The 10,000-nt window shown below is 42.5% G+C and overlaps 1 protein-coding gene across 2 annotated transcripts in view; it reads right to left on the bottom strand.

The window, feature by feature from the left end:
* Positions 1–10,000, bottom strand: part of ehf (ets homologous factor) — a 13,295-nt gene that overhangs the window by 984 nt on the left and 2,311 nt on the right. Inside the window, exons 2-9 of one of the 2 annotated variants that reach the window (XM_063195977.1) lie at positions 6,300–6,409; positions 4,829–5,092; positions 3,746–3,799; positions 3,106–3,162; positions 2,856–2,924; positions 2,701–2,745; positions 2,067–2,262; positions 1–873 (exon numbers count right to left, since the gene is read on the bottom strand). The exon at positions 1–873 is cut by the window's left edge and continues 984 nt beyond it. In XM_063195977.1, coding sequence (XP_063052047.1) covers positions 774–873; positions 2,067–2,262; positions 2,701–2,745; positions 2,856–2,924; positions 3,106–3,162; positions 3,746–3,799; positions 4,829–5,092; positions 6,300–6,399 — 885 coding nt within the window. In that variant the 5' untranslated portion in view covers positions 6,400–6,409 and the 3' untranslated portion in view covers positions 1–773. The remainder of the gene's footprint in view (positions 874–2,066; positions 2,263–2,700; positions 2,746–2,855; positions 2,925–3,105; positions 3,163–3,745; positions 3,800–4,828; positions 5,093–6,299; positions 6,410–10,000) is intronic. The other variant, XM_063195978.1, reaches the window with a different exon arrangement.

Here is a 10,000-nt window from a genome sequence, read left to right as displayed (position 1 = left end):
CACTTACATATCGATAATTCTGTGATGGGTATTTCAAGATGGCAGTGCAAAGCAAGAGTGAAACAAAGAGATATTCTAATATGGCTGCCAGTGAGCATATCATTAGGGAAAAAAATACACAGCAACCAATTTGGCATATATCTCGGGGTCACCCCGTCTGCAAGTACCATCAACATAGCTAGGCTATCTCAAGTGGGAAGTTTCTGTAATCTTCTAGCCTGGCCTAGCTGTCATAGTTTCAGTGTTCTGAGGGCTACTCATTCCTCAGACTTACCTGCATAACCAACCACTGACGGGCCTATGTGTCTTTGTCGTAAAGCCATTGAAAATGCCCAGATTAAATTGGAAGTCGCCATCTTGACCAGACTGACGTGAAATTGCGTGGAGCGCCTCAAGACGTATGGCTGGGATCCGGCTGCCATGGAAAGGCTTTAAAGACACATTCCGGTCACCCACTTGTACCTAAGCATCCTTGTTGGACTGAGGACTGGAGAGATAGTCTCTTTACTCAGAAAACCAGGATTACAAAGTAACCCAACATTTTAATCATTTCAGACATCCAAAAATTAAAAAACATACACAGGATGTTCTTTCAAAAACACAGGTAAACAAAGTAACAATAAAAAAAACTGCAAATGAGCAAATTAAAAGGTCAAACAGTTTAAAGACGGTTCACAGAGTACATGTCTTCATTACAAACATAAATGTCACAACATCATAAATAAGGTAAATGGGTTTACTTGGTGGTTCAATAGTGTGTCGGGGTGACCTTTTCATTTTTCTGACTCTCTCCACCCCTGTGCGTTCCTGCCAAATTTGTACACTAGCCTTCGGCCGTCCACTCGCTCCAGAATCTCTCTCTTATAGTAATACCTGAAAGAAGAGGGCAATAGTGTAAGGTGAAGCATACACTGCAATGCATTCATGATGTCATCGGGTCTTCAAGAAAAAAGATACAAAAACTATGTCATTCAAGGGCCTTAGCTCATTTTTCAGGAACATAAAAGGAAATATAGCTGTGGAGGAAGTGGAGAATTCTGTCTTTTTTAAAGCAGTAGGGTATTTCATGTCATTTTCAGAATCCCTGATAGTTCAAGGAAATACTATGCCTCAAATCAGCTTAGACTCTTATCATATGAGGTGCATATGACCTTTCAAATTTGAGAGACACAAATTATGAACTGACCTGTTCATCAATTATGAGCAACCTGATTTAAGTCTTTATATCGCATTGCCCTCTTTTTGGCAAAATTCTATAATTTTCATATACCGTAACATTTTGTGTTTTACAAGTGTGAAAACATTTTTCTGGTAGGTAATCATAGTGTGTATATGCTCTACCCTTCACAAGACACTACGCATTACAAGATACAAGATACAAGATACAAGATATTTTATTGTCATGTGTATATATATGAAACATATATATACAATGAAAAGCTTCCCTGCTCTGGTAGTCCCAAAAAAGGTCAAAAAGAAAGTTAAAAAGGCAAAAAAAGTAGGAAAAAAATATATATTTAAAAAGTTGAAAAAGTTGAAAGCTGCAAAAAAAAAAAAAAATGACCACCACCTATTGATTGTATTCAGTTAACATTCAGTTAAACAAGATACAATTTAGATATTGTGGTTATACAACACCAAGGAGACATAGCTGTGTCAGTGAATAGTGGGGCCACATGTTGTGACTACATCTCAACATAACAAAGAGTAACAATAACAATAATAATAATAATAATAATAATAGTAATAAATAATAATAATAATAATAATAATAATAATAATAATAATAATAATAATAATAATGATAATAATGTGTACAGTATGTCTATTTAGGTCTAGCAATGCCTCATGAAGATCCAGTGGGATCCAAGTATTGATTGTCAGAATCTGTTACAAAAGAGGGTACAGCCAGACCTTGTCTTGTGAAATACCTGGAAGTGAATCCATGCTTCACGTTTCAAACAAAGGGTTTCTCCCATTCTGATCTAATGTTACAGCCAAACTTTTTAGGCTAAGAAGACCCGGATGTGGTGAATTTACGAGTCTTCATTTGCATCATTGTTTACCTCATGGCTCGACTGAGCTTCTCGTAGGTCATGCTGCTGTTGTTCTTCTTCTTGCCCCACAGCTGAGCGACGGCCTCCGACTTGAGGAAGCGGAACACCCCCTCGGAACGGTCCTCCCACTTGATCAGGCCCGGGTTGCGCTCCGGGTTCAGGAGGATGTCACGGATAAACTCCCACAGGTGCGTCCCTCTGGGATCTGTCAGGAACAGGCAATACGTTCAACTTTTTCGCACACCTCAGCTGGCTGGTGCGTCGGAGATGGCCCATGGGTCACTCAGCAGACAACTTGAAAAAACTCCCGCACACTGACCATTTCGCTGTTTTTCTTTAATGAACGACGTTTCGGTACTAGACCTTCATCAGGCAATCTCTTCAAAGAGATTGCCGAGATTGCCTGATGAAGGTCTAGTACCGAAACCGTACAGCGAAATGGTCAGTGTGCAGGAACAGGCAATAGAAAGGAAGTTCACCGATGATGTCAGTATGACATGACTGAGACATCATATCATGAATGCATGATTTCAGTTCAATGTGTTGGGATACGTTTGTGCCTGTGTGTATGTGTCTGTCTGCAATGTGCAGTGTTTGTGTGCGTGTGCTGCTGTTTGTATTGCTTTCACAGTGTTGTACTTACTGTGTTTTTTGACAGGATGGGGTCTGTTATGTGATCTCTTTGGGTCTGACGGAATGACAGGAGAAAATTAAAACAGTCAGTCAACATCATAAAGTCAGGTAACTTCTTTTTGTCGGAAATGCATTGTATCTTGTGTCAAGTTGAATTATGCTCACCTGGACTTGAGGGCGCTGGTGAACTCAATGTTACTGAGGTTGGGAATGATGGTTTGATATCAAAAAAGTCTGCGAGACAGAACGTTGATAAGATCATTACTGAGAACTGAGGCTGTGCATTCTAACAATATTGTCAATGCTGGACCATTTGATGTTTTGGTGTAGTATAGAGTTGTATTCTCAGCCCATTGAGCGACGTGTATTTTTTTAGCTTTAAATGATTTTGTAAATATATGGTAATTTACTGTACCTGAGGTTTGGAAGAAGCCACTTTCGTCTTTAAAAGGAAGAAGAGAACAAGGAAACTCTGTGAGGAATGAGAAGAGGAATGTTGTTATCTATCAGCCGTTGGCCTTGACTCTGTTAGTGTATTGGACTATATTAGTGACTCAGCAGATTTCTTTTACTTAAAACATACAAATGAATCTTATCGTCATCTTAGTGCTGTTAGTTGGAAATTGTGTGACTCAAGGTACACTCCTTCTAATTTTTAAAATTAGAAGATCTGTTTCACTTAAAAAATACAAATGAATCTTATCGTCATCTTAGTGCTGTTAGTTGGAAATTGTGTGACTCAAGGTACACTCCTTCTAATTGTTTAAACTCAACGCTTATCATATCTTGTCTTGACTGAAAAATGCTGTACTTCATTACTCACTGTACTTCATTAGTCATTTGGATTATGTGTTTTAAACTCTCCAGCTCTTGTTTAAAGCTGCTGATTAAGTTGGTAAGTAAGTTGTTGGCATGAAATGGCATCATATTGTGACACCACATTTTACTTTAGGGCTCTATCTGATTAGCCACATTTTAATTTGGCTATGGTCGGATGTGGTTAGTGGGTACCTCAAGTATAATATAAAGGGGGAAACACAGCTGCCACCGCTTACCGTCTATCTCAGTCTTGATGTCCATGGTTGGGTAGATTTCCGGAGCATACTGTGCTGTGAATGAGATAACAAAAAAAATCCTGTTGATCTGATGTCAGATGTAGTAACCTTATCTGATCAGGCAGGTGTTGATTTGCAGCACATTTATCCTGTAAACCGACAGTCTGGGCCAACCTGCCCATCTGGTTCTTCCAAACCGTGCAAACAATACACTAACAGTAACACGTATTAGGGCCTACAGACAGTATAGGTACAGGATGCACAAAAACACGAGTTGTTTCCTTTTTCTGCGATTGGAATGCTAACCCCAACAGTGATATACATGTAACTCCCAGCAAACTCCAAGCAGTCCAAATCAAACAATGGCAGAATATTTGATGACAGGCTTGATTTTTTTTGTGGCAGTAGTTTTCAGAGATGTAGTCTTGAGTACAAGATACATGGGTTGAAGCGATATACCCTCTACAAAAACAATGAGGAACAATCAGTCTTGAGATGCAGACTAGTAAATGTGATGTGTAACAGTATACCATGGTTAAAGGACAATGCCTGTGTGTGTGTGTGCAGTTTTATTGCTCATTCTACCCTCAGTTTGTCAATACCCGAAGATGCATAATTTATTATTCAGCCCAAATATCATCCCAAATGTTAGTGCTGTGTGGTAATGTGTCTGCCGATGCTTGGAGTGATATTTGGGCTGTTAAGGGTAAACAAAACCGAGGCCCCATAAGCTCAACAGGATATCGGAAAAGGCTGAACAAAACAATCAAGCATTTCCGATACTGACAGGTCATGGGTAGAGTGAGCAACAGAACTGCTTGTTGCCGGTAATTCCCCTTTAAGTTAGGTCAGGGCTGTCTACAATGCAGGTCTTAGCCCCAGCACATTCAGGCAAGCTCATGGTGCACGATGATGAATCAACAGGGGGGGGGGGGGTGTGTGTGGAGGGGGGATGTTTACAGATAGATAACTTTGTCCTGTTCCCAGCCAAAGCTTTCAGTGGCCCCGATTCTGCAGTGCCGGCAACAAAAACAAGTAGAGTAGCCCGCTGGTGGTAATGCCTCATGGCGGTGATAAACTTACCGCCCCACTTGATGTCGGCCAGGCTCTGGTAGAGGATGGAGCCGACGGGCCCAGCTGCGCGGGTGAAGTCCTGGAAGCTCATGTTGCAGAGCTGCCTGCCGTCTATGTCGAAGTTGTGGAAGGGGATACCACCGGCGTCGATCTGGTGCACGTCCAGGGTCTGCTGGAGCCACTCCCACACCTGGAACTTGGTCCAGCATTGGGGCTGCTGCTGCTCTTGGGCCCACAGTCGGCTGGCAGGGTAGCTGGACGTCACCATGGGCACTGTAGGTCAAAGGAAAACCGGTAGGGAAAAGCCAACCAGGAAAACATTTTAGTCAGATGATTCTTGATCTTTCATCACTGCTTGTCCATAACAAAGACAACGCGGAAGACAGGACACAGTGACAGTCCCATATGTTGTGTGTACATAACTCATATGGACACTCAATATAGACAAAAATCTAAATATTTGAACTGGCGGTATTTCTTTCAGATTTTGTTAGACTAACAATATGTTGACACAAAAACATCTGCACGTAAGTTGTAGCATAAACTGAAGTGGACAGGAGTAGAGGTAAGGATTTAAGGAGATGTGAATAGAGGAACTGAAATGGTTGAGGTTGGTGGTTGGAATGGCTATGGTTGTATGTGGAGGATAGATGGGGTTTGGAATGGGGGTGGTTAGGTTGTGTGTAGAGGAGGGCTATTAAATTAGAATTTCAGTTGGGCCACATTTCAAAGGGGAAAGGTTAAGTTGGGCCGCACATTTTGGGCCGCACATTCACTAACACATGGTAAACATATTGTTCTAACCTTAAACTTAACAGCATTGAATTTTCAATGTGCAACACGTGGAAGAGATCTTTTGTTGTACTGTAGTATCAAAATTGCCATGTATAATGCTACAGCTGGGGGCCACATGTGGGTCGTGTCTGGGCCGCATGTGGCCCTCAGGCCTCCAATTGAATAGGCCTGGTGTAGAGGATGGATGCGGTGGAGAGTAGGGCTACATTCCGTTATCCAAATTCCCATCCTCGGCCTGTGCTTGTGGCCTTCCACTTCGCTGATGTCCTTCGCCTCCTCGATGGAGAAAACAAAAATATTTCCCCGCTGTCAGCCTATAGCCACAAAACATTTTGGGGGACTTTCCTCATTCAGCGTCCTGACTGCAAATGAGAAAATGACCTTTCAATTGCGCTTTTTGCGACATAATAAACGTCTGTCCTCAATGACATCTTGCGACGTCATCACGAGGCACATCACAAGTGCAATGGAGGACTGTAGTTAGGACAATGGAAAGAGCCCTAATGGAAAGAGCCCAACGGTTCTGGCTGAAGAATTGTGGTGCTGAGGATGGAGAGTAGGGGGTAGGCCGGTGGTGAGTTGGGGGTGGGGGTTTGGTGCTGCTGTGTGGATAGAGGCGAGGGGCTAGAGTGGACATGGTACTGTGAGGAGGATGGAGCATAGGGAGTAGAGTAGAGAGTCTCACCATCTGTAGCTGAGTAATGGGGGGCCCAGGAGGCGGACAACTGGCTCTCAGCACTGACACTGGGGAGGGCACTCATGCTGCATCCAGTGTGGCGGACCATGGTCTGGAGCCTGCCAGCACACAAGCACCATGCTGTCATTATGCTGTCACACACACATGCAAGCACATACACACACTGTGTCTCACACAGCAGGCAAAATAGTGTAGCACAACGTTCACTCTGTCTTGCACAGCCACAGGACTGTCACACATCAAAACAATTCGACTGTGACTCACATTTTCATACCCCAAAACATGACAACAATGTCTCCCATTTGTATAGCTAGGTCGTACACCTCTGTATGCACATAAAACAGCATTCATCACATATCACTTTGCTAAGATGTGTACTCTCTTGCATTCAAAGCTTGAATGCTGTAATACTCTATTCATTGACCATCCATTGAAGAGAAGGTTAGAAAACAGGCAGCAGTAGTTATATGTTGAGAAAGAGATCTGTGGTGATTACACTCTGACTAGCCTGTTTACCAGACAGAGACACCTTGTAGCAACTTAATACACTCCTAATGAGACAGCATTGTCCCCTAACTTCTGTAGAGTAAATTCTGCAGTGCTCATTTAACCCTTAGAGAGTTGGTTTGACGTCATTTGGACTTAAATGAGCTCTTTAAGAGTTGAATTAACACCACAACATTTCCTGTCTGTCAGGATTATATTAATTAGACATGTGGAATTAGACACCACTGGTACAGCCAGTTTTACAGATTGTGCTGTTGTGTGAGCACACACAGTCTATCTACACTGTCTGTGCAATGTAAGTTAATCTCTCACTACTATGTCTCACACCTGGCAAACAAAGTGAGACTGTGTCGAGAGAGAGAGAGAGAGAGAGAGAGAGAGAGAGAGAGAGAGAGAGAGAGAGAGAGAGAGAGAGAGAGAGAGAGAGAGAGAGAGAGGGAGGGAGAGAGAGAGTGTGTGTATGTGAGAGTGTATGTGTGGGTATGTGTGTGTGTGTATTTGAGTGTGTGCGTCAGAATGCACAACGACACTATTGCCCACACACAGACACACAGATACATGCACACACATTTGCAAAGGAATCCTTTCAGTCACCTATCTGCTTTGCATAGCGAAAAGCTCATCAACCCCCCTGGCAACAGTTACAGTACATCAGAGGTGCGTTCCCTGCTCCCATAACCTTTAATGACCAGTCTCCCCCCCCCCTCTCTCTCTGCTTACAAATGCGTGTCTGTGTGTGTCCATGTGTTTGCATTGGCAGTGCAATCTTAGCATGAGATGTGTGTGTGTGTGTGTGTGTGTGTGTGTGTGTGTGTGTGTGTGTGTGTGTGTGTGTGTGTGTGTGTGTGTGTGTGTGTGTGTGTGTGTGTGTGTGTGTGTGTGTGTGTGTGTGTGTGTGTGTGTGTTTGTCTGCCTGCATGTGTGAGAAAGAGAAGAAAGAATACACCACACCTGTTGTCATCAATTCTTTTTCCCAATCTCTGTTGCCAAATGATTTTGAGCATGTATGTGAGTGAGTGGCTGTCCAACATTAGAAGATGGCACAGATGCTTTGTAAGTCTGTCTGCCTGGGAGGCAGTGCTTTTGTGTGTAGGTGATGTGTGTGATGTTGTGGCCCCTTATCACAGTTGCACCAACTGACGGCGCCAGATAGGTTAAGTGATTCTGCCACAGTATTTAAACCACACAAAATGCCTCAGCTTCACAGATATCTAAACGTAGTTAGTTGTAGTTACTCTCTCTCTCTCTCTCTCTCTCTCTCTCTCTCTCTCTCTCTCTCTCTCTCTCTCTCTCTCTCTCTCTCTCTCTCTCTCTCTCTCTCTCACACACACACACACACACACACACACACACACACACACACACACACACACACACACACACACACACACTTTTTTGCCTGTATGTCTGTCACTCTGAAATGAACACCTGTTTGAACCCAACTACCCTTTACCTCTGCAGGATAGCAGACTACATGTGATAATCACTACTCTTATCTATTCCAGTGTAGGACCAAGCGTACACATTTGCATGAACCAAGCTCTGAAAAAAAGGGCAGACTCAAAGTTAACTACAACTAAAACTGTCTGTTTGGAAGGTCATAGAATATGCTGTCCATCTTTCTTTACAAATGCTTTACAAAAATCCTTGTATGCCGTTAACAACACTTGTTAAACACTAAACAAAGTTACGTATTCCCAATCTGAGTCAAACCGATAAGGAGTTCCTGTTTGGATCGTGACCTACATTTTTTTCTTTCATTTACGCTGAATATCCATAAAGTCATAAAAGGACGTCAGTTTAGAGATATGCCAGGTCTGCTGTTACTGTTTTACGAGGTCTTACCATCGAGGCCTATCGGCATGTCTTGCAGATGCCTTCGCGCCAGAGACAAACCTTGGCAGTCATATTAGGTTATTATGGCGTCTCTCAAACAAGACACCCTAAACCTATCATAGATCACACAAACAGTTTTTTACGCTGGGTCAAAGCACACACACTTCCTTGCTTGTGCTTCTACTTGCTGTTGTGATGACAGTTGAGCGGATGAATACAGCTGATGCGTGTTGACTTGTTGACAGGCCAACAATGAAAGGAAGCAAAGATCTGCACATTATACGGAGTAGCTGGTGACAGAATCGTAGAGGGAAACCATTTGGGCAGACCAAAAAACCCAAAATGGTTAGGCCTATGTGTGATTGTTTCACAATCCTTCCCGTAGATCCTTCCTTATTTTTGTGTGGTGCATTAAGTGTTCATACACTACTTTGTGCTGTACTATGTTGGAAAGTCAATAGTGCCAAGGTTGGCATCGTCTTTGTAATAGTTTACGCCTTTCTGGATTTTGGTTTGAGGACTCTTGTAATGGCATGAAAAGAAGGTGACCAACATTGCGGTCTGCAGTTGGTAACACAATACAAAATAGTAGGGGACAAAGTAATGCTATTAATGCATGGAATGCAGTTAACCAGTTCATGATTCATTCCTATCTAGCCTAATTAACCCCTTGGCGCAGAGCCTATGTTATAACCTTACTCTCACCAATGTCTTAATCGGTTCCTTAAGGCTCCCAGTACTGTCATAGCAATGTTGTTATGATGTAGTTGAGTATCAGTAAATAGTGAATAGGCCCGCCGGCGACACCATCTGCAGTAAGAGGCTATGGACTATAATGCTTCATGTAATATTGTCAACAGTCATTAATGTTAACAGTCAAGGCTGATTTATGAGGAGTTTACTAAATGGTGTGTCTCTCATTGTGAATGCAGATGTATGATATTATGATAGTATAATTGTTATAAATTTTTTGATATAACACAACTTTGCACGACTCTCATCTCATCTTGCACTAAAACATGTAATTTATTTAACCCATTTAAGCCTGATGCTGTGTATACGCTACATTGACCTAGATGCCTGGAGCGACATAGCCTGGCTCTCACACAGACCCTTCGTGCTTCGTGCATCTTCGTTAAACTTCGTGAGAGCCAGGTTAGGAGCGACATAGATGCAGAACACAGGCTGAGATTTCAGGGTTTAAAAAAAAAAAAAAAACACACACATTCTAATGCAAGAGGGTGGTCTTAACTTTTGTATGCAACTCGTTTCATGATTTTATGTGCTTCGAAGGCTGAGATATTTAGGTTTTTATAGGCTGAGGGTTTTCCCGAAAAGTGCTTAGG

Source organism: Engraulis encrasicolus, chromosome 4 (assembly GCF_034702125.1).
Source record: "Engraulis encrasicolus isolate BLACKSEA-1 chromosome 4, IST_EnEncr_1.0, whole genome shotgun sequence".
NCBI classification, from domain to species: domain Eukaryota; kingdom Metazoa; phylum Chordata; class Actinopteri; order Clupeiformes; family Engraulidae; genus Engraulis; species Engraulis encrasicolus.
The sequence above is the reverse complement of the archived record's forward strand: the minus strand, read 5'-3'. Positions and strand labels throughout refer to the sequence as shown.